The sequence below is a fragment of the Podarcis pityusensis genome (genome assembly GCF_964106645.2).
Source record: "Podarcis pityusensis genome assembly, chromosome: 10".
NCBI classification, from domain to species: domain Eukaryota; kingdom Metazoa; phylum Chordata; class Lepidosauria; order Squamata; family Lacertidae; genus Podarcis; species Podarcis pityusensis.
The window spans coordinates 40,243,662-40,269,366 of record NC_138035.1 but is presented as its reverse complement, the minus strand read 5'-3'; the positions used below and the strand labels follow the sequence as shown (position 1 = coordinate 40,269,366).

Genomic DNA, 25,705 nt, shown 5'->3' with positions numbered 1-25,705 from the left:
CAAAATTCATATAATAAAATCACACATGACCCCCCCCTTCTATGTGTGCCTAAACCGATCTCTGTTTCATGTAAATTAAGTGTCATGTAGCATGATCCTATGTTTAATTGAAATAAGCCCTTAGGTCGTGCTGCAGGGCTTGTTCCCAGATAAGAGTGCCTAAGATTGCAGCCTTAATGCAACATGCCTAACGAACAGCATAAAAACTAAGCAAGCTTCTTGTCTGTTTGACATCTCACTAAGTTATGAGGCCCTGTAGGTATGACCTCAAGTATGTAAACTGCCAAAGGTAATCATTGCTAGGTTTCCTAATCCATGTTTCATACACTAGAGCTGCTCAATTAAATTGTGTTGTTCCTGCTTTCAAATTCACTATGCCTAGCCTACCCATGTTTAAGAATTATGTGCTTAAAAAAAAATTAATTACTCTGTCTGTCAGTTAATCTTTTCACACTTAGTTGTAAGTAGCTATGCTAAAATGCACTTCCATTTCAGTGTTTTGGCTTTCAACAGGCTCTTGCACAGATGCCTGGAAATAAAAGACACTAATGGAAGTTGAAATCCTTTTAAACAGTTATAGTTTAAACAGATGAAAATGGCATAAAAGCTTATAAAAGGAAATATAACTGAAGAAATATAAACATTAAAACTCTTTATGGAGTTAAAGGCCTTTTGCAAACTAGACTGGAACAATAATGATATTAAAGTATATGTCAATTTATATAGCATTACATGATGCTTCTTTGAATATGTACTTGTCACATCTTTTACTTTTCTTTATACAATACATATTATCTTTTTTAAAAAACAAACAAATCCAAAATGCTTTTGTTTGTGAAGCAAGATAATATCACACCAACTTTCAAGTAAAAAAGCACAACATAGTAAACAATATTCAACTTTAAAGTTTGTCAGAATTTCCATAGGTATAATAAAAAATATCAAGTTCACTTAAAGTAATATTGCTTCTTTACATAATGATATAATTAATGTTGAATAATATGTATATTAAGCTGAAATGTTAGAATCCAGCATCACCTCTTGTCTTATTCTTGAATGGTGATGAAAATTTCGTATTGCAAAATTACCTGAAAGCTATATCCAGCCTTCAAGAGCTTTGGTTCTTTGCAATCCTAGAACATTACAAAAATTGAACTTGGGGCACTTTACATTAGAAATAACTAAAACTAGGCTTGTAATTCTAGAGATTCACTTGAGTGAAACCAGCTTTACAGTCTCTACATTACTGTATCACTCAGTAATGTATTCTGCAATACATTGAAAAGTAGAGAAGGCAGCAAAAGTGCTCCCTAGATAAGAAAAGATTGACTAATGAAATATTCTGTGTTAAAGCATCTTCTGCCACATTTGGGATGTTTTCAGTTGAAATTGCATCACTTAATATGTTTCCTAATACACATTCTAGTGAATTTTAGAACTTTAATGCAAACAGACTTTAATTTCAAAGTAACATCCCACGTCTGGCCCCTTATAGAGTTATTCTGTTTGACAGATAAACCTACTCCATTTTCCATCTCTAGTCTTAGAAGGCAGAGATAAGTGGAGCAATACCATATCCTATTAACTGTTTATGAAAATCTGTATACTACCACAGACATTTTTTGCAACAGTGTTGCAAAAATAATACTACCGAATTGTTTCAGTTAATGCTTGATCTTGATAAAATAAAGAATAAATCACTGCTCCGTGTTTTCCAAAGGCAGAGTCTTTTTGGTTGTGCCACAGCCTTTATGGAATTCTCTCCTAAAGGTAGCCTGACTGGCCCAATCTTTTATCACTGTTTGGCAGACATTTGGAAGCTAGCTTTACAGGAAAGCTTTGGAAATCCCAAGTTGCTACTGATTTTGCTTTGCACAGGAAGGAGATATAAAATGCTTTTAGTTTATTCTTGTCTGCTGATTTTATATAATTTATGCAATTCTCAAGTGTCTTTTCCTGGTTATTTTAGTTTTTAATATTTGTGTTTCTTATTTGTAAGCCACCACATTGGCTCCTTCCGACAAAAAGTGAAAGGTACATAAATAACTAATTAACAGATATGGTGTTTTTTTAGGGGAGGGATAAACAGGCACAGTGACACATTATACCTTATTAAGACCAACCAAAGATTACATGTCATTACTTTGACATGTGAAAATGCAAAGAGTAATATTCTAGCCGCTTTGGTGAAATAGTGCTATATGGACATTTAAAACCTACAATTTCAAAACCAAAGTATATGTTTTATAGTTTTATAGAATAGGTGCTACCCTGTGTATTAGAATATTTCACATATTTCTATCAGGAAGCTTAATTCTGTGAAATTTCTCAGGTCTTCAGATGTTTCGGTTTATGGCTGTAATCTCTAACTAAAGGACAATTTGTATCTATTGGCCCCATTGAGGGTCTCAGCTGGTCATATGTCCAGCTTGGACAGAAATTGTTCCAAACTGGCATTTACGCCTGATATTGTTGAAACTTTGGGGGCTTTTGCTCTCCCCAGGGAGGCTTTTCCCCTGACCTTTGGCTACTTAGACAATCTCTGGTCTTTTAAACTGCAGGGAGGTTATTATTGTTGTTTCTTGTGGGGCAGCATAACTAAAATTTAGATGGGGGAAATTTGATGAATCATTATTCTAAAACCAATAGATGCTTTTTAACATTTCCCCCTCCCAAAGTGAATTCTCTGCAGATGCTGTACAGCTCCAGTGTTGGTATCTTAAGAAGCTGATGAAGCTAAGTAGTGAGCACCGTTACGCACATGAATATGGAGTTCTAAACGCTACTGAAGGAGAGGAACCAGGAAAACGGACAGATCCTTTGAACCAAGAAGCCATTAACATCACAGAGCAAAATAACTTCAGTATAAGTGGTGTAAAACAAAATAAGCAAGACTCATTCATTATGGCTGAAGGACGGAGTGCTCCTGGCCACACTCAGGCTATGTCCGTTAACTCTTTCGTGACAGTGTCTGGAATGGGGGAAAATGGAGAACACAGACAAGAGGACATTATTCAATATTCCCTTAATCACAATGAGGAAAGCAAAGATAACGTATTACTCAGTCTACAGAGAAACACATTCAGCAAGCAAATCATGGAAAGCAATGAAGGAAATTCTCTTCAACATTTTGACAGTTCACAAAAGTAAGATTCAAAGGTCAAAACACTTTATTATGGAAACATAACCATATCACTGTGTAATCTTAATGCGGATAAGGGCATGACTGGTTCCATGTACCAGATGATCTTTCAGAAATAATCATAATTCTATAAAGTGACTGCCAAAACTTATTTTCTCCTCAGTTTATATATTTTTCCCTTAATAGATAATAAAAATAGTTTTGCTCCAGTACTCAGTAAATAATTAGGAAGGATTGTTGTGTCTATTTTACCAGCACAACATCATGATCTGCAAGCACAGAAGCAACTACCCTGAGCTAGGGCATCACTTCAGGGTCCTTGCTTCTGCATAGGACACAGCCATCTATTTTTTGCTGTAGATAGTCATTTCAGAAAATCATTGAAAATCCCAAAGGTGGGTATGTGTGCATGTGTCACTGCTGGTAGTGTCTCCTTCAAATGCTGTACTAAAGATTTTGCAGAAATATGGGGCTAGTTTTGTATGGAAAACTGATGTACCTGAGAGATGATAATAAGCTGTTTCAGTATGGTCTCCTCAAAGTTTTAGTATAATAGGATGTACTTGCTCAGCTAAGAACACCTTCATTACTACATTGCTGTGTGATTATCTATGACTTACGTTAAATAACAGATATTCATATCTATAGAATCTGGTTGCCTGTAAATCAACTTGGATTTCCTTTCAGAATCTTGTTTAACTTTCTTTTCATTCTAGTTTGTAGGTTGCTTTTCTGATAATCAGTTCACCTTAAATTAGCCTAGACCTATTCTCTCACAGGTTATCTTTATAACTGTCAAAAGTTATATGCTATTTTATGTGAAACGGGTGAAGCGAAGTATCATTTTAAATGATAGTGTTAAATAGTGTTAAACTAAGCAAGGTAAGTATTTTACAGATATACGAATAACATATTCCAAGCCTCAAACATTCAATTATCGAAAGCATACCCAAATGGTAATCTAATGCATTGATTCAGTTGTCAGACAATCTCACTGCTTGTGCGTTTACCATAATAAAACCTGTCCAATTTAGAAATCAGTGGACTTTGAAATGGGTTAGGGATAGGCAGTACTATGGTTGCAATAAGCCTTCCTGAGGCTTTTCTCTGAGTTTACACAGACCTGTGTCGTTGCCATGTGGTAACTCATCTATAAACGATTTTTTGTGTGGGAGGGAAAGCAGGGAGCCTTGGTTCCTTTATGTAGGGTAAAATTACAGACCCACTTACCATGTTATGGCTGCTTTAAAATTCCCCATCCTGTGGCTATCACCATATATATATCTGAACACATGATGAACAGACAATTGTCATGTCCCATAAGAACTTGCAAATTTAGAGAGAAAGATGTGTGGGTCTGCTTGGGACACCCTGTGACTAGACAGTGCAGACAAATGTCCATGCATGCAATTAGATCTGCCATACACACAGTTTAGAGTGGGCATGACAAGTGTTTTTATTATTTTACCTATCATAAAATATCAGTTTTTGAACTAACTTGTTAAAGTCTAGTTTTTAAGACTAAAAGATTAAACTTACACACCCAGAAGGGTATAATGGCTAGTGATATCAAAACTTTCATATTTGATTAGGCTTGCCATACATCAGGAAAATTCCTGACATGTCCTGGTTTTTGGATTCAAAAATAGCATCAGCGGGGAATTGACAAAATGCCAGGAAAACCCAGATGTATGCCAATGAGCTGAGAAAAGCAGTGAAAACAGCTCAAAAACCTATTTTGGGTGGAGGTTTCCCCAAGAAAACTCAACAATTTGGGTTTATTCCCAAAAAAAGCTGAACAATTTTGCGGTCTTCCTAACAAAAGCTCCACCTATACCCTATATTTCAAAAATAATTTGATGCAACTGATGGCATGAACTCTCAGTCACTTGTGCTTAATTGTCATTTATTGCTATAAATATTATTATTGGAAATTTTTTTTAAAAATGTTAAAGCTTGTCTAATTCTGTGATTCTGCACTGTACACTTGGATTGCCTACATGGGCAATGCCTTGATGATGTTTATTATTTGTTTTTATGAGTTGCCTCCTATAATAAATTATTTAGGCACTTTTACAAAATAAATAAGCATAAAATATAGTAGGAATCATTGAATCATAGAACTGTAGAGTTGGAAGCTATCCCAAAGGGCATCTAGTCTCCACAAGGTTCCCCGCCCAGTTTGAAACCTTACTGGGCTCTGCTTAGCTTTGCAAATGTGCTAGCAGTTTTATTGCCATATCGCTAATAATAAAAACATACTACAGTTAAAATATGTGATAAGCTTACAAGACCAAATCAAATAAAAACCGAATCAGACACTTCCATTTCTATGATTCTGTTAATATTTTGTCAGTAGTTTCTACCTTGCATTGGATGTTTTGTCCAAAACAAAAATATGTATTCTCAGGCTGTACTATAAAACTCAAAGGTGGTGTGTGTATGGTAAATTTGTGCAGATGCCACAAATCCTGCCAATTTTTCTAAAAAGCAGTTATTTTTGAGCAGGTTTAAGATGTATAACATAATAAGAGTTCTGTAGTATCATGCTATTAGTCATTCTCCTTCTCAACCTGAAGGGCTCTGCTTGTCTTCATGACTGCTTTCTTTGTTGCTTTTCTAGTCACACCTCATACTATTATGGCGAGCTATATGGTCTTACTGTATCAGTAATCTCTATATGCTTGCTAATACAAAACTACCAGACTTGAGCTGGCTGGTGAAATTTCATTCCTGGGCAAAGAGAAGCAAACATTGACATATTTGCATTAAATGATATATGAATAATATGTTGTTGTTGTTAGGACCGAAAAGTGCCGTCGGAAAAAATCATTCAACGCGCCCCCCCCCCCCCAATTGTGATAATGTGTCTCCAACAAAACAAAACCACCATACAAGATATAATTCCCTCCCTTTCCACTACCCTGAAATTTTGTGTGAGTAATTCAGTATGTGCATGTGAAATATAATAGAACAGAATTTCATGTGCCAAATCAGACATAATATCCACCATGCTGACAGGCACATGGCCCAAGGGATTTAAATGTGGCTATTTCTGGTAGAAACAAAATGCTATGTGCACAGAAAGTCCAGTTTTCCATGTGCAAATCTGCTGTTGCAGCCATGTGACTGTGGGTATATATTCCTAATTGTGAAATAATTTTCATTTACAATATCTGACATCACGTAGATTTCCACTCTTATTATAATAAATTAAATAGAAACCTCATGAAATAAGCGTGGATCATATTATGGCTCTGAACAAAATAATTTTAAAATAGAATGCCTTTGGAATAATCTGGCCATTTTGCCTCATCCTCCCTTTTCACTCCTGCTGCTCTGCATGAAGAAATCCTCAGCCACCAAATTTCTTTTTCATCCCAACCCCACTCCCAATTTAGAAATAGTTTTGCTCACGGCAGGAAGTGCATAGGACTGGGCTAAATATTTCCTTTTTTATGTTATTCCTTTGTTATTTTGTCAGTCGTTGTATCATCTTCAGCTGTTGTTCTTTATTACTCCAGTTTTCCTAATAATAATAACCATAACAATAATAATAAACAACCATAATTCTCCATATTGTAGTGGTTTATCCATCAGCCTTCCTCTGCATTCTGTGTTGCATGTAAATGGTGGGTGGTGAAACAATTTTTTAAACTTCCAAAATCATTTGCTGTCATTGGCACTGGTCACAACCGCTGAGTACAGTCTGTTATTTTTCTGATATTTCTAGCTTGGCAGCCACAGTTATCCAATCACACTGGCGAAGCTACTGTGCTCGTAAAAAGATAAATTTCTATACGTGGCAACATCTGGCTGCAACTGTGATCCAGTCTAATTGGCGAAGCTACTATACCAGGAAAAAGATTGTCAACCTAAAGAAGGAAGATCACCATGATTCCACGGTCAAGCATAAAGCTGCTACTAAGCTTCAGGTCAGTCTGCAGTCTTTGAGAATGGATGCCTAACTCTCTCACATAAGCTTGGACCACCACACAACCTGAAAAAACATAAAGGCAAACAGAATCAAGCACTGGACATTACCTCACAGAGTCAATCCACCAAGCAAACTTTCTTTGGTTCTAAAGTGGATGCAACTAAATGATGCAATTTCACCTTAAAATATACAATAAAACTAAAAGATACTATAAAATTTAAAGATACTGTACAGTGGTACCTCGGGTTACAGAGGCTTCAGGTTACAGAGGCTTCAGGTTACAGACTCCACTAATCCAGAAATAGTGCTTCAGGTTAAGAACTTTGCTTCAGGATGAGAACAGAAATTGTGCTCCGGCGGCGTGGCAGCAGCTGGAGGCCCCATTAGCTAAAGTGGTACCTCAGGTTAAGAAGAGTTTCAGGTTAAGAATGGAACTCCAGAACGAATTAAGTTCTTAACCAGAGGTCCCACTCTACAATTGCACCATATATGTGTGCACATCAGTGGGTGGGGGAGCCCTCTCCTCTGCCTACTAGGGGCTCATATAATGGATCAGTATAGCCCAGGTTGAGTGCTCCTTGGTAGTTCTCCATGGGGGCAACCTGATCTAAGACTAGACATCACTCACATAGAGAAACACAAAAACAGAAGGAAGTCTTGTAGTCCTTTAACGAGTAAAGCCGTATTCAGGCATATTATACCTATCTTGTTTTCCTCCAACAGGGCTAATGTAGGAACTCCATTATCCCTGATGATTGGCTAGGACTGCTGGGAAACGGAGCCCTGTAGAATCTGGAGAGCCAGACCCATGAGTTGCCCATTCCTTCTGTAGGGCTTGCTTTTGAAAAGTTGTTTCCATTACGTTGAAGGGTGGTGGGACTCAAAATAGTGACTGGGAGCCACATGCCTGATAACTAAATGGTGACTTCATATTCAGTGTTACATGCTGGGGAGAGACAGGACTGACTGTTGATGCAAACATGTTGCTGGATTCAAAAGCCTTGCAGCTGATCTAGGGAAGGGGGGCATAGCTCAGTGATAGAACACATGCTTTGCACACAAAAGGTCTCACATTCAGCCCTCAAGCATCTCCAGTTAGGAACAGGAAAGGTTCCAGTATAAAACACTGGAGAACTGATGCCAGTCAGTATGGACAAGACAGCTAGATGGGCCAATGTGTCTGACTTGGTACAATGCAGTTTCTTTTTAAGTTTGCAATTGGGACATCAAATCATGCTTTGTTAAACTGTTGTTGGACTCCAATTTCCAGAAGCCCTATAACTCAAAGATAGTGGGAAACTTAGTAAAGCACTACAGCTAAGCAGGACAACAGAATTTCTACTTAAGAGTTTCATTGTTAGTACTATTTAACAATATGTCATGCTACAATTAATATGCCCAAAGTATCATTATTTATATGCTATTTTTATACAGATTTAGGGAGGAGGCAACGGTAGTGCCTATTTTCAGTTATGCAACTAGAATGTTCTCAAATTCAGAGCCACATAATGTGGTTTTATGTTATCTCCTTTATTACAGGCCATTATTTGTTCTCTTATTAGTGGTTCTCTTGATGCCTTTCCTCCCTTTCATTTTTTTTGTGGGTTTGTTTTGTTCTTTGTCCTTTCCCCTTCTCATAACTTTCTCCCGTAAATTAAATTCTTCCTTTTAAAAAAATAGTCTAGAGATTGCTAGTGAAGGTGAAAATGATTGGCCTAAGTTAATTGCTGATACGTCTGCATACGTTGTCAGGTGTAATCAGTGGAAATTTTTATTTAAGTGTGTTTTTATTTTTGTGAAAGTTAACACTTAATTCTTTTTCGTATATCTTCTTCCCCTAAGCTTATAGTAGGTCCTGAAGGGATTGTCAAATAATTAATTAGTTGACCTTGGTTTGTAGTTGAGAGGGTTTTAGGATTCCATTCTGCTTACTCGAGCCAAACCTCCAGAGTATTCTGAGCTCTAGACATATGCTGATATTTAATTTGTCTTGTAGTTTTAAATGTCACATAAAGTTCAAAAAACAGATCATTGAGCTATTACAGAAAAAGAACTACAATGTTTTATCTTCCTAATGGGATAACAGAGAATCTGGATTTGGATTTGATCTATGGCCTCATATAACATGCTTTACATTTTTGTTTAGGCACTCTGGAAAGGTTTCCGTCTGCGAAAGAAACTGGCCAGTGCTTTGGCAGCTGTTAAAACTGATGAAGCTGATGATGACTATAGCGAAATAGATGTGGATGACTTTATGTTTGATGAAGTAAGTAGAGTTGTTTAATATTTAATTTATAATTCTAAGTTATTTGATTGGTGCTAAATTGGTGCAGGTGCTAAAAATATGATTTAAATGTAAGAAGAAATGAATTGGTTTTAAAGTTTTGTCTCCTGGCAAATAACTGGAGAACAAATCTATTTATTTCATCTATTTGTTTTAATTTACTTTTAATTTTCTTTATTTTTATTTGCAAAATGTAGACTCGGCTTTTTGACAAATTCCTTCAAAAAGTGGTTTACATTCTTTTAAAATACAAACCTGTTGGTAATTTTTGAGCTATATTAGTTTCTTGCCCTGTAAACTGTTCTATTGCCAGTCATGCTAATATTGTGACTCTTTTCATGGAATGCTGAGCAGTACAGCAAAATACCCTTGTGTAAATAGGTACATATAGAAAAGCTGCTATTTTTATCATAAAAATATTTTCTAGCATCTCAATACTTCGGTTTTGCATGTATATATTCACTGCAGTTTTGAAATTTTAATATTTGGGGTAAGGAGTGCTTCTGTAGATGGGTGGCTCTGATACAGCCCCTTTTGTTTATTATTCCATTTTTAGCATATAATTATTTAGTTTTATTTACAAGAAAGGATATATTGAACTATGGTGGATAACAGGTCTGATAGTTGTTTTACAAGCAACAATGATAAAATTAACAAATTCTACTAAACAGACTAAAACAAAGAGGTAATTGAATTCTGAGTAATTTAACTCTCCTGTCTCTTTAGACATGAATGAGTATAATTGCCTTCTAAATTTAAAAGGTTTAAGGTGAAAAGAAAGTGGAATCCTGCAAAGTCAGAATATTTATGTGATCAAACAGTAATATGAGAGTTTCAGATGGAATAGATTAAAATTGCTATAAATTATTTCTGATGATGAAGGATAAATAAAAAACATGGTCCCCCCCAAAAAAAACACTGTTTAAGGAATTGCTTATTAATACAATAATGATCAACACACTAATATTTCAGTTTTAATATAAACAGAATATTTATGCAACATTGATAATATTTTTCTAGTATAACTAGAATTATAGCTAGTAGCTACAATTGAGTATAAATCAAAAATTCAAAACTACTGCCAGGTCTCGCCCCTTCCCTAAGAGACAACCTTTCCCAGCAACAGAGCACTCTTAATATGGGATTCTTTTCCCACTGGTGTTAATTGTATAGTCAATGATAAGAGTAGCATTCAAAACTCACAGCTAATTCACAGTGATGGAGTCTGACTAGAGCAGGGGTCTGCAACCTTTAAGACAAAAGAACCACTTGGACCCGTTTCCGAAGGAAAAAAAACTGGGAGCCGCAAAACAAGCCAAATGTAAATAACCACACATTCTTCCCCTTCCCCCATTCTCTCTCATTTCCCTGAGTCTATTTCAGATAGCAAAGAGGGGTATGGTACCTCTCATATCCATTTTTTGCAAAGCACCATGTGCATAGAGGGCATTATACAAATTAATACATAGAAAAGTGTCTGTCCCTCCCTGCAGTTCAACTCCCTCTCTTTTTACTAACAGCACATATCCATTCCTTCTGCTGGTGCAACTTTCTCATCATTTCTACATAGCAGCATTTATAAACCAGTGCCAGAGAAACTGGGTGAAAGGAAGGTGAGAGGGAAGAGATATGAATATTTATGTGTGTATATGTATGCATACATACACCTACAAAATTACAGGTGTGAAGCCAACTTAAAATAAAAAGAGCTGGTAAGCAAAGGAATCTGTGGTGCTTTCCATGGGATCCGGGGACATGTCAGCTAATACTCTTCCCTTTCTTCTTCATTTGCTTATCTCTGCAGCAAATCTCGAGGGGGAAGGGAGAAGGGCAGGAATTGCATAGGCACGCGAGAACGGGGGAAATCCCGCATGCAGGATTTTGGTGCCTAACAGCCCCCCCCTCCCTCTGCAATTGCTCTCGTGCTCCCCCGCCTCTCCTGCTGGCTACCTCTGGACCCCCTCCTCGTCACTGACGTAATTCACCCCTTCCTCCCTGACAGGGAGGGCGGGCCCATTTTGTGGTTCACCTCAGGTGCTCTCCCTCAACTCGGCAGCCACTCAGAAGCAAGGCACGGAAAAGGATCCCGAAGCACCACCGCCACCCCTCACACACAAAAACCCCACCCCGCCATTTCCCTCGAGCGCGCGCGCGCACGCTCTCTCCCTCGCCTCAGGTGCCTCGCGCGCGGGGCTGAGGAGAGCGTGGCCTGGGAGAACGTTCCCCCTCACCGCTGCCTCCTGTCCTACCCCGGGGGAAGCTATGAGCCATGAAGCCGCCTGGCAGAACTTCCCTCCAGCGGCAGCAGCAGCAGCAGCCCTTCTCCGGCCGCCGCCTCCTCCTCCATCCCAGCAGCCGCCGCCTCTCGAGCTCCGCTGCCGCCGCCACCTTGCTTTGCCCGGCTCGGCTGCCCAGCTCCATCCCCCTCCTCTTTCTGGCGCTTCTGCTTTTTCTGCTCAGGGTCCCCGAGGATCTGCGGAGCCGCGGCAAAGGTGTAAAAGAGCCGCATGCGGCTCCGGAGCCACGGGTTGCCGACCCCTGGACTAGAGGTAGCAAACAAACGAGTTTGGTTGGATTGCCTGTTCATGTAAAAAGCATTGTACAAAGATAATATGATGATAACAATCTCAAAAATCTGGCTACTGATCATGTACGCTATTTCCTGCCCTTCACCAGCAGGTTCCATGGTGGGTTGTAAAAACTGAAAATTCAGTACTAAAAAAATGTAAAAGAAAAGACAGTCACAGGAATATGACGGGGCCTTAAAACACACATATCAGGTGTCAAAGGTCACAGTAAACATCATTCCCCTAAAAGTATAAAGTAAAGGTGGCAGTCAAACCTCTGTGTAGAATTCCTGGTCACTGCCACCCAAACTTCTGAGGGAGGCAGAACAAGCAAAAGGACCTCCTCTGCAGATATTAATACCCAAGAGGCTCTCTACAGAATTAACTGTCCTGAATTTTTTTTCTAGACATTGATTTAAAAGACCTTTCAAAGACAGGTTTTGGGGGTTTTTTGTATTTGGATGGGAAAGAAGTTGTACACCTATAACTAGAATTTGAGGGCTTTACTCATGTCTAATTTAGGAGGGTGGGATCTCTGTCCCTTTAGATGGACTCTAACTCACATCAACCTCAACTAGCACGGCCAATGCTCAGGGACAATGGCTGCTGTAGTCCAGCAACATCTGAAGGACCACAAGTTCCCCACCTCTGGCTGAATTACTTTTTTATGCTGTGTCTACATTTCATACTAATTATCTATTCCTTAGAGCCATTTTTAAACCAACTCTTTCATTGGGGTTATCAGCCTTCTTTCTCATACTGTGAAATAAGTGGGATAGTTAGGTGCCCAGATATATCCAAGTTATTTTTATATTGGTCCCTAAATTTTAAACCCCTTTCCATTTTAATTCATGTGAATTTTACTTGCAAGATTCAGGCATGTTTTCTACCCATTTGTTGCAATATCAGTGGTTATTTGGGTATCTCTGGTGCCTTTCCTTTTTTCACACTATATCATTGGTGCCGTTTAGACCTTACAATAACAGCTTGGGAAGTGTCTGTTGGATGCTTGAATCCCACTGGGTTTAACCATTTGGCATGTTCTTACCATATAATGGTTCCCTGGTTGGAATAAGGGGAAATTATCAGAACCTGTTCGGCTCACCTTATGCACATGGTAGGATATATTTATACATTGCAGAGGTGCTTTGAGATTAACCCTCAGGAAGCAGCTCCCAAACCATTTCTGTAATATCTAAAGGGTCCCTAAGATATTAACTAATTATAATCCCTGCTAAGAGTCTGTGATGACTTGTGCTTCAATTTTATTTCCTTTTCGTACCTCATGATTTCAGCCTCTGAGAAAGGGCCAGCAAAATGTGCTCTTCTTAAGTTTCTCCATCCTGTTGTCTGCCATCAATTACAGAGCATTTAACCCTATTGTAAATCTATCATAACGTATACCCTTTTTAAAAAACCCATGACATTTATGATGTCTTTATACACAATATGAGGTAAACTGGGACCTAGTTAATCTTTTACAGCACACAGCCTTCAGGCTTTATTTTAGCCGCTTCCAAAAAAATCAGGAACTTGGAGAGTCATTTTCTCACTAAAGTGCTTGGACAGCCATGTGCCAAGAATGTGTTAATTCTGTCAGCATTGACTTCCAAAGTGCTTTCTTTGTGAATAGGAGCCATCAGTGCAGCTGAGATCATACTTGACACATCTATCATTCCCTTTAAAGGGACCAGTGCAAGGAGTGATGTGTTGATTTTTCACTTTATTTCTTGTGTAGGAGAAATGTTATTTGAAATAGATCTGGGTATTTTATTCTGTTTTAATATTAAAATTCAGAAAAGCAGTACTAAAAATAAACTAGGGTTGTTGTTTTTTTGTAGTAAAAAGCAGAAGAATGGCAATTTCATCTTTGTGCCTTCTGACCTCCAACAAAATTCAGAAGCATATTGAATGTCATTTAAGGCTGTAATCATAACCCCACTGTCTGAATAGGCATTGTTAGAATTGTGTTGTAAATGTTACCCGATTTTTATTTGTTTATTTTTGCATCTGGTTAATGAAAGAATATGTAAGATCTAATAGGTCTTGTTGGGGAGACTGGGATGCTGCAATTTTCCCAAATATATACTGTAAAGGGAAAACACAGCATACAAAACACTGTTGGTTGTGCTTTCAGTTCTTTTTTATAAAACGAAATACCCTGCACACATAGGCAGATGAATATAGACATTCCCCTGCTTCTTGATGAGCAAGAAGGGAACTTCTATGAGTTTCCAACAACTCTACATACACTGCCTATAGACCGCAGTCATCAGATCACTTCATAGCTTTAAATTAGAGGAGAGACTTGAGATCACATAGGGACAACTCAATTGTCCTTGAACATGGGATACGTGGAACTCCTGCTTGTTTGAACCTGAGACTATATTTCTTTTTGCAGGCAGGAACTGCCTTCTCCACGCTAAGAGGGGGGAAGGCCTATTTACCCAGGTTCCTGCAGTTTGACAAGGCAATCAATATGCCTCTGAATTCCAGTTGCTCAGAATTACTAGTGGGAAGAGTGTTACACTGCTTCTCAGGCCCAGATTAAGAGACTCTAAGGACTTAAAGTATTTTGGTGCCCCCATATATATCTAATTCAAAATAGAGACAATAATGAACTGTAAAATATATATTTTTTATTTTCCAAAATGAAACAAAAGCTACAGTAAGATGGAAAATAATGTTTATTTTTGTATATTTACATAAATAGTGTTTATTTTTGTTCAGCTGCACCATATGGTTTATGGTAAATCCAGCAATGGAAAATTTCCGTGATGCCCCTCTTCCCTTGATGCCCTAAGCACATGCTTATTTTGCTTAATGGTTAATTCAGCCCTGCTGCTTCTGAGCTTCCTGTAGGCATTTGGCTGAACACTATGAGAACAGGATGCTGGACTAGAGGAGCCATTTCATGATCCATCAAGTTCAAATAAGGGGTGAACTCCTCATTAGTATTGTGTGTGATTCTATAGATTTTAAGAATGTTTCATTCTGTTTTAATTATTGCTTTTTCTATATTTTAGCCGTTTCTATTTTAACTGTGAGCCATCTTGAGTCCCTATCAGGGAAAAAGTGGGATATAAATAAATACAGTACCATAATAATAATCATAATTTGATTATTTTCTTCTACATTTTTAGTGCATGTATGTTTTCAGCTCTGTGTACCATATTGTTTTCTTATTTTTGATATAAATCACCCTCCACTGGAAGGAGTCTAGGGTGATGTACAACTAAATAAATAAATGTAAAGATAGTGTCAGCAAATTGGTGAGGTTTTCCCCACTCCTGTCATCAGGAAAATGAGGAATTGGTTCTTCTCTTCATGTTTATAAGAAGCCTTTACCTGAGCAGCAAGTTCCCTACACTTGCATTCTCACCTTTTCTCTGTTGATCATGAGTATCTGAAGGAGAATTGTCTTCATGAAGTAGCTAACTCGGCTTTTCATCCCACAAGAAATAGATTTGTCCACAGTTTGGGTAGCTTAGCTCAAGAGTAGCATGAAGATGATGAAGTAAGATTATGAACCAGATCAAAAATGCATTTAAGAATGAAGGGAGTACAGTGGCAGAGCTCCTTGGCTAGATAGGTGTATTCAAGAAAGTATGCAATTTATATTACACACAATATTCCTCTCTCCTCCATGGAGCTCAGAGAAGCATATAGGGGATATTATTTGTCTAAGACCACCCAGTGAGTTTTATAGCCATAAAAGCAGGGATTGGACTTTAGACATCTTACATCCTCATCCAACTTATTCTAGCCACACGCAACACTGGCTTTGAGGTTTAGAGTTTGTGAACGTCTAATTGTGAAGAACAGAGCTGTGCTATATGTGCCTGACATTTGCAAGTTTCAGGTTTGGTGTTTTCGTACCCAAATAGAAAAGGTATATATGTTGGGAGGGTGCCTATGGAAATGTGTGTATATATGTGTGTGTACATGAACACATGGAGATATGGCTAGCTAAGCAAGAACCTGTCATAGTTCCCTAAGGATCATCTAGTCTAACTCCCTTTGATGCAGGAACCACAGTAAAATAACCCCTAACAGATGGCCATCAAACTTCTGTTTAAAAACCTCCAATGAAAGAGAGTCTACCATATTCAAATGTAATACATTCCACTGTCAAACAACACTTACAGTCAGAAAGTTCTTCCTAATATTTAGTCAGAATCTCCCTTCTTGCACTTGGAATCCATTGGTTCAGGTCCTACCCTGCAGCAGCAGAAAACCAGCTCGCTCCATTATCCATGTGACAGGCCTTCAGATATTTAAGGCTTGGACCTCTCTTCTCCAGGCTAAACATACTCAGCTCCCTCAACCATTCCTCATAAGATGTGGTTTCAAGACCTTTTATCATCTTGGTTGCCCTCCTCTGCACATGTTCCAGCTTATTAATATCCTTCTTAAACTGTGGCACCTAGAACTGGATTGAGTATTCCAGGTAGGGTCTGACCAACACAGAATAGACTAGTACTATTACTTCCCTTGATCTGGACACTGTACTTCTGTTGATGCAGCCTACAATTGCATTAGCTTTTTTCTTTTGCTGGTACATCACACTGCTGACTCGTGTTAAGCTTATGGTCTACTAAGACCCATAGATCACAAATTACTTTTGATAGTTTTGGTCCAGTTCTTCAATCTGTTAACATCATCTTGAATCGTGCATCTATATTCTGAGGTATTAGCAACCCCTCTCAGTTCCTATTTAAAGCTTAAATCTCTTTATCTTTGCTGTTGCCTAGCTTGCATCATGAACTGAGCTAGAGAAAACCCATATTTTGTTGAAGGAAATCTTTATCAACTATACTTCAGGCAATATGTGATTCCGTTCTCCAAAATTGCATGGAAAGGGACTCTGTGCAATCAGCATTCATGTAGAAGCCCTCATATGTAGAGGCATACACACACACACACACACACACACACATACAGAAGAGAAGGACTTGAACTGCTCCTCCATCGTGCTATTTCCAGACTGGCTCCTAGTCACTGGGAGCCATGTTTTTCAGGATGCATTAAACACACTGATTGACTAAAAAGCTAAGAGGTTTCTGAACTGAGAGGCTAATGTGGGAGTAGAGAATAATTAAGAGGGCTGTTTTAATCTACTATGTATTACCTGACTTGATATGCTTGCTTCTGTGTTTTCATAATACTTAATCCATCTGTATATTGTAGCCCAACATTGTTACATACATCTCCACTGTTCTCCTGAAGTCAAATATCCTACTGCTTAAAGAAGGAAGCATGTGAAACTGCAAAATAACAACAACAATATATTCTGGTGTCTCAGCACATTTTTCTTTCTGAATTGTGTTCAAGAAGGGAAATATTGTTCATGCTGTGAAACTGAGAATGAAGAAAAAGAAAAAAAGTACACATAGTACTTTAGGGAAAGTTGAACCATTTCTGTCTAGTTTTTTTTTAATCCAGTCAAATCCAAATCTTTCCCACTTCCAGAACTAATCTTTGTGATATTCACAACTGTAAATCTCAAGTAGTAAGGCTTGAAAACTCCAAATTTTAAAAAATACTAGTGGCTTCAGAATAACATGGAACCGTATAGCTAAGACTGATGATCCCAAAATCATGTAGCCTTTATTAAAATATGAGCAGTTCTAAAAATCAGTTTAATTTTTGACCAGCATCCAAAATGTAATGTCTTTCAAAATAGGTGAAATATGACTCTGTCCCTTTACTTTTCATTAAGGGGGAAGTAAGCTAGTAGTCCCCCTTTTCACCAACATGGGTTTTTCTTAAATAGGTCAATACAGAATTTCGGTAATCCTATCTTCTGGTATCCAAAAGCTCGGATAATCATCTCAGAGAAATAAATGCAACCTAGCAGTAATGCATAAATGGGTGAAAGATGTTGTAGCCACGCCATTTAGAGACTTTTTATGCGGGAGGGAAAGGTGTTGAATCAAAATGAAACATCAAAATTTTGCTGACATAGAAACAGCCCCAGCCCCTAAGGGCAGGTACATACACTCTATGCAGCACACCCAATTTTTGTGGATACACTGGTGTTTCCCACAGCATATGCCTAAAGTGTTTAAAATTTCAAATCTGTCTCTCTCCGCCCCTTCCCCCCCCTGTGAAAGAAGTAACAACATGTTGTTTTGGCATTTTTGATACAGTTGCTGCTAATCTTTCCATATGTGTGCTCCTTCTCAAATCCACCCATCTCACATGTCTTGCTACCCCCAAAAAAGGAAGTGGGTCCACAGCAACAACAAAAAAACAAAAGAGGAAAAAATAATGGTGATAATGATAACCATCATCATAATACTATATAGGAAAAGGAAAATTCAAAATAGAAAATTCTCTGAAACTTTCAATGAACAAAGCACAGTTAATTCCATGCAATGATAGACTACCTGTGCTTTTTCTCTCCTTTTTTCAGGTGATCTTAGTCTGTAATTGATTTTATAATTGCTTCTAGTTTTAAAATACTTTTTGAAGCAGTGAATGCCTGTAGTAATTCAAGCAGAGGAGAAATGGGTTACAGGGAGGAGAATGACAATCTCCGTTCTTCCCTTTCTCCCCATGTGCCTGTACTGGGCATCCTACTCTGAGCTGCCTCACTAAAAGGTTACTCCTTGAGAGAAGCAGCACATTGCTAGGATGCTACAAGTCCTTTCAGCCTCAGAATCCCCCAGATTAAGTGTGTTTACACCATGATTTGGCCCCATTGCCTTCCTCCTCCATGTAGAAGTTGGTCCTTGGACCACCTCCTTGGGGACTTGGTGAATATGTTTTGGAAGCAGACGATACTTAAGGGAAGAGAAAAGGTATGGTGAAGAGAAGAGGCAAGGAGGCAGGGGAAGAGAGGTGAGCTGGATTACTTAGGAGACCTAGGAGAAGGAAAGTGGTATGGAGGCAGCAGGGACTTGAAGAAATGAGACAGAGAAAACTACAGACAGGGGCAAGGGAGCTAAGAAGGAAGCAAGGGTCAAGGAAAAGGGTGGTTGGGCAAATGCATCCAGGAACATTTCTGTACAAATTTTCAGCATTTGTCTGGCATGTTCCTATACTGTAATGGCAATTACAGAGAGTGAGAGGACGTTCTGTATGCTTCAATAGTGTGTTTGGTGGTGCAACAGCAACCTTTTACAGGCAGAGTTTGGATGCCAGTTGGAAAGATTAGCTCTGCAATTCCAGATGTTGCAAAAATTCCATTTGCATTTAAAATTTCTGCAGAAGGCAGCTTTCTGTGTTTAATTCTGACTCTGCTGAATAGCACTTTGAAACAATTTAGTCTAGATTATTCCCATTGGAATTATTATGGGGGAAATCAAATGATATAAATTAATCCAAAACTTCTTTTTAGCTTCATCATTACTGTCCTGCAGGTGACTATTATATTAGAATAGAATGGCTCAGAATCACTGAAAGCAGCATGCAACGCGGTCAAAATGGTGCTTTATAGAAGTTATCAAAACGAAACTGATATCATCCCTGCACTATTGACTTCATTGGTTTGTTGTTGTTTTAAACCAGGCTGTCATAGAGAAAGAATGGCCAGCTTTGGATTCCACCCGCTTCCTTTCACAAACACTGCTATTCTCAGACCAATTGCCCTCGCCAAAGGTAACATGTCACGGAAACTTTCTTCGTATTTGGCCTTTGTTCATTCCTTAAGGATCTCACTACACTTGGTGTGATTAATATTGCAATTTATTGACTGAAAAAACATAATTACTTTAAGAAGCCTCTGACTTCCTCCTCATCCCCAGATGTAATTTTTCATGTTGCTTTTCTTTCATTTGCTTAATTCCCCCCCTTTATTTTTGGATTTCTTTCAACACTTTACTTCACAGTAGCAAAATATATATATATGATGATGTGCCTCAGCTGCACATTTGGCAGTGGATTAAAAATTGCTAGTTGACACAGCACTTTCAAAAACACTGAAGGCTGCAATATATGGCAACAGCTGAAGATTTTCAGAGCAGCTAAAGATCATTGAACTGTAATGTCTGTTAGCTATTTGATAATCTTTGAAGTTTCAGCTTTCTTTATGTTATGTTTAATTCTCTTTGTTATATGCAATGTGTTTTCAACAATATTTGTACTAGCAATAAGATAGAGAATGGTCATAAATGGCAGACAGTAGTGCTTAAGCATGTTAATTTTTCACTCATTGGAGTAATTAAATGCAAGCCTTACACTCTAGTCCTAAGCATGCTTCCTTCAGAGTGATTTCACTGATTTCAAGTAGGATTCCTCTCCAATTAAATGTGTTTAAGTTCAGGGTGCCAGCCATGCTTTCAGGAATGTAGTTTTAATTTGAATTTCAAACTGCTTCCAGATCATAACCTGCTCACGTCTTAGGTACATTGAGGTGGTTAAGTGCATTCCAGATTATTGCAAAATGACTGGATCTTGTTAAAGTCTGTGGCTGTGATCCAACTAAACAAAATGTGTGCATGGGGGAGAGCTGTGCACACAGACGGCTGTTTCTTTGATGTTTCCACCAAGGATGCTTATGCTGCAACAAAGACCAGCTTTTTGGTTTACAATGCATCTTCCTTTTGCAAGATGCAGCTGTGGTTGAAACCTCAAACAAACCTCCGACCTCACAGGGTTCTTTCCTGTGCATATAGCTTACTTGGGCACAGCCTATGAATGCAGTCTGTGTAAAATAAAAGAAGGATGGTCTGCATGTTGCTATTCTCATGGAATGATACTTTTGTTTGCTAATTTTCCTTGTCCGGTTATAAGTCAACGTGGCTTGTCACATAGGTCTATCATACCATGTAGAGTTTCATTCACCAGTGCTAGATATTCATGAAAGCATCACTCATTCACTGAGAAATCTTTTATGTGAAATTTTTCTATTTCTCCGTATTTTCTATTTCTATATTCTATTTTCTATTTCTCCATATTTTGCAATGCAGTGTACTTCTAGGACAAATCAAAGGTGCTGGATTTATCTTTTGAAAGCCCTTCATGGCATGAGAGCCATATATTTCAGAAGTCATCTCTCCCTATATCTGCACTCATGCCAATTATATTTCTCAGATCAGCCCGTACATTGTAATTTTTTCTGTGGGGAGTGAGAAACTGTGATTGAAGCAAAGACTTTACAACAATTGTTCAAATATCTGAGTTGTCTCAGAAAAAGCATCAAGGCTCTTATTTTGGTTGCCAGATTTTATGACTTGCATCTGTCAAATTCTGAAAGCAAATAGAAGTTGTTTTCTTCAATCATGTTTTTCTTTGTTTTAGGCCACTTCTAGACTGTTGCTGTTATGTGGATTGGATTCAATTGCATGCTAGCAAATTTAAGTTGCACAATTAAAGTACTGTATTTTTCGCCCTATAGGACGCACTTTTTCCCCTCCAAAAATGAAGGGGAAATGTGTGTGCGTCCTATGGGGCGAATGCAGGCTTTCACTGAAGCCTGGAGAGCGAGAGGGGTCAGTGCGCACCGACCCCTCTCGCTCTCCAGGTTTCGCGCAGCTCTCCACAAGGCACGGGAGCCCGGTGCTGGGCTCCTGCGGCTTGCGGAGAGTTGCCTACATGCTGAAGCCTGGGCGTGCTGAGCTCACCGCGCCCAGGCTTCGCGCAGCTCTCCGCAAGGCGCGGGAGCCCGGCGCTGGGCTCCTGCGGCTTGCGGAGAGTTGCCTGCATGCTGAAGCCTGGCTTCGCGCAGCTCTCCACAAGGCGCGGGAGCCCGGCGCTGGGCTCCCACGGCTTGCGGAGAGTTACCTGTTCTGGGGGCTGGGGTCGGGGGAAGCTCGGGCTTCCCCCGCCCCAGCCCCGCGCCTGGGGGGGGAATAAAAATTTTCCCCTTTATTTCCCCCCCAAAAAACTAGGTGCGCCTTATGGGACGGTGCGTCCTATAGGGCGAAAAATACGGTAGATTAAAGTAGAATCCTGTCCCATTCTACCATCTGAGGTGAAATGGAGAAGTCCTCACTCCCACTCATGCTGAAGCCTTGCTTACTGGGGTTGCAAAGCTGAGACTTCTGGATTCCAGTGAGATCTCACCAGAACCCAGAAGTTGCAACTGCTTCTCCTTGTTTGTCTGGTGGCAGCAGTGGGGGGCCAACCAAGCCCCCACCCCCATGCCACCATGAGAGAAGTGAGGAGAAGAAGCAGTGGCAAGATCTTGTGAAGGCTCCACGAGATCCCATATTTTGCCAGAAGCTGCCGTTGCCTCACTTCTTGTCTCCTCACTTCTCTTGTGGCAGCAGCAGGGTGTAGAGGTGCCCACAGGGGCACTGCCCCTTGGGATTCCACCACCTGAGACAGCTGCCTTAGTCCACCTCATAGAAGGGCTGGTCCTGCTCTTGCACAGCACCCCCCAACCACCACCACCAAAAAAGTGAGAATTTTTGCACTATGGAAAGTGATAGGAAATTGCACTAGCAAGTGATATAACCAGCGCTTGATGTGACATCATATAACCTCCCCACAAGCTACCAGAATGACTGTGGATGCTGTATAACTTCTCTGCAAATTTTGTGCAAACAAATCCAGATAAATGTTCAATGAGCAGATCATTAGAAAACAATCTTAGTCTTTTATTATGCATTGAGCATTTATTAATTTTCTTGTAGACTGCACTGAGGCTAAGAAAAACTCTCCTATAAATGTTGATGGCTCTGATTATATAGCATATGCCTTACTTCTGAGTAGGCATGTATACTATTGTTTTATAAATGTGTAAACTAGCCCTTTTTATGTTATTGTCCAAGCAGAAGTAAGAGAACTATTTGTTTAAACATTTTCTTCCTCTCCTTAAAAGTATAATGAACCTACAGGATGTGGAGATAATTCACATCATTTAAAGTGGCTTCCACATAAAACTCGGCAGCTTAAGGAAAGACCCAAATCATTCTTGTCAGAAAGCAGTCAGATTAGCAACAGGTAAGTAAATAAATAGCTTTTAATGTTGCTTTCTGTAACTAACCGATTTAATAATCACTGGAAGAGCAATTAGAATTTCTTGTTGCTGTTTTGCTATTTTTAATTCATGTGATTTAAGTATTCAGCACATGTGCTTGGCACTAAAATAACGCAATTCAAATGCAAACAGTAGCTCTTTAATGAGCCAGTGTTTGCTCATTAATTTTTTTTAAAAAGCATAAAATTAGAGTGCTATAAACTGAAGTCATAAAATAAAAAAGTAAAGTATGAAGTAGACATTAAAATGCAGATAAGAGCAGAAGGATTTCTTACAGCTCTGCATTCCTTTGTAGAAAAATCTTGAAATACGCTTTGAGTAATTGGAGTGTAAACATTTCATGTGGAAGTCTGACTTTTATTACTCTCCAAGATAAAGTTTCTGGTATATTAAAATAGATTTTATTTCTGGGTTTCAGAAGGCTTAGGTGCTTGGTAGCACTATAAAAAACTGTGGGGACTTACTTCTGTTACTGGGCTAGCTTTCAAGAACTTTTGCTTGTCTTCCTCAGGTCAGAGAAGAGCACTCTCTCACAGCTTTCTGACCTGAAACTCCCCCAAAGGTCATCACAAAGATCAGAAAAAGAAGAAAAAATTTCAGAAGAATGGTATGTTCAGTTTATCATACTTCCACTTTTAATGGTAAATGTATTTATCAGGACTTGCTCATTTAGGTGAAAGCTGTGTTAGTGGCTGTCACAGCTAATCTGAAACATTTGTGCTGGTGTGTCCGGTAACTTTGTACACCATCCTTGGATCATGATGGACACCATGTTAGATTTTCTGAAACTGAATCAGCATAAGTGATGGTAATAAGAACATAATGTGCAGTTGTTGGCAATGAGAATGGTTTTATTGAATCAAGTTGGTCCATACATTTATGAAATATGGTTTGTGTATCCCCGAGATCAGTTGCCGGTTCAGCAGCCAGTGTTGAATGTAATCTTGAGCAATTATGCACGCACTTTTCTTAATTTTAGTGGGCTAACGTTATTGGAACCATATAGAGGTCTACAGCCCATGCCAAGGTCTGCACATATACTTTATTTGTAATATGTGCTTTGCTATTGTATTATAGAGAATCCAAACAGCCCTGCATGTGGTATGCAATGTAATTCAACATTTTAGGTCCATCCCCTTCTCACATGTCCTTTGCTGTCCCTGAATTCACCCCTCAGGGTCAAAACCGCCTCAAAGACCAATATCCAATGTGATGTGAGGTCTGCAATGTGATGTGAGGAAAACTGACAACTCTTCTGGGTATGCACAGGAGTGGCTTTCCACGTACCTTCCTGTATATTCAGTAAATGCATATTTCTTGTCGCCTGATGACTAAAAATCACCTTTCTTTTAGGGGTTTTAAAGACATTTCTACTGCACAGTTGATGCTAAAGAGAGCACATAAAATGAAAGCAAAGAAATCTAATAAGCTTGGTAAGTAAACATTCCTGATGAACTATGTGATAGAAGTTACATGTCAAAAATAAATTTGGTCTATTGATCTACATCTGGAAAGAGGCCCTCACCTCTTAAAAGCATTGAAGTGTATTGAAATGTTGACACACCCAAAACTGATTGATGTTCGTGGGATTGCTACTTAAGTATCATTGATTTCAAAATAGCTTGCACTTCTATGCACTTATGTGTCAGGTAACAGAATTATTTTGATTTTATCAGCCTTAATTTTGTTTATAATGTAGACATATTCATTTCATATCATATGGAAATATATGTGGACAATGGTTGCTCTAGATTGTTTATTTAATAAGACAATTCTCAATTTTGTGAATTTTTTAGAAAACAATTTGAAAACATTGAAATGCCAGTAATGTTGACTTCTAATTTCAAGTTATTAATGATGCCACTTTGATATTTTGAATGCTATTTGAAACTCCCTTGCAAATGTTTTGATGTATCATCAGTGTTGAATTTTGTGTGGCAAAATCAAGTATGCCTTTAAGAAATGCAATTTAAAATCTTAAGCATGTGCCTGTGACAAAGGAAAAGAAAATGGAGAGAGCCCCCAAAGAGTACATGCAAGTCCAGGGATTCTCATGGCCTCCCACCCTGTTCTATCAAAATATCCAGAATATCTGGTGTCCAGCTGAATTTTTCACATACATACATCTTGGTGGGCTACGTATCATTTGTAATTAATGGAACCCATTAGAGTGTATCATCTTTTCTCCATATGTGGTCTGCTTTATGTTACTTATGATTAATCCATTCCTAAATGGTTGTTTCTTAAAGCATATCAAAGTCTGCTGTCCTGTCTTTTGTTGTATATAAAGGACTTCTTGATGTTCTAATATTAACAAGGTTGGGGAAATGAGTGTTTGTACATTTACTTTCTAAAAAGTGTTAATTTCACAACTAACTGAGAATATAATCAGTATATAAACAGAGGGCTGATCTGGTATAATGGTTAAGAGCAACAGGATTCCTGACAGATGCCAAGTTCCCAAGAGATGCATGTGCATTAAGATAAACGCATGTGCAATACATATAATACACAGAGTTTTCCCATTGCTAGTAAAGGGTTGAGTAACAGCTCCACCAGGTGGTCAAAGGCTGGGTGAAATTGAGGGAATTAGGCAAGCTCTCACAATTCAGTTTGCTCCTGCCTTCATCAAGGAAGTCAGCTCCTTCTCTTTTTCTCCTCAAGCTAGCTTTTTGCCTGTTTCCCCCTCCATTTTCCCCCTCTCTGTCTCTGAATGCTCTGGTAATTTTTCACTTTGCCTTTTAGTGACCCTATTTCTTCCTTAGTGCAGCTCTGCAGTCCTTTTCCCCCCCTCAGCTCTCTCCAGTCCACCACCACCCTTTTCCTTATTGGAAATTTTCCCACC

At 38.7% G+C, this 25,705-nt stretch overlaps 1 protein-coding gene across 6 annotated transcripts in view; it reads left to right on the top strand.

The window, feature by feature from the left end:
* The window catches only part of LRRIQ1 (leucine rich repeats and IQ motif containing 1), a 106,040-nt gene that overhangs the window by 28,650 nt on the left and 51,685 nt on the right, over positions 1-25,705 (top strand). For 5 of the 6 annotated variants that reach the window (XM_080971441.1, XM_080971442.1, XM_080971440.1 and 2 more), the window contains 7 exons: positions 2,679-3,146; positions 6,876-7,077; positions 9,226-9,345; positions 19,446-19,535; positions 22,702-22,823; positions 23,372-23,467; positions 24,214-24,293. In XM_080971441.1, the coding sequence (XP_080827567.1) occupies positions 2,679-3,146; positions 6,876-7,077; positions 9,226-9,345; positions 19,446-19,535; positions 22,702-22,823; positions 23,372-23,467; positions 24,214-24,293 (1,178 nt within the window). Of the gene's footprint in view, positions 1-2,678; positions 3,147-6,875; positions 7,078-9,225; positions 9,346-19,445; positions 19,536-22,701; positions 22,824-23,371; positions 23,468-24,213; positions 24,294-25,705 lie in introns of those variants that run through there. The other variant, XR_013976970.1, reaches the window with a different exon arrangement.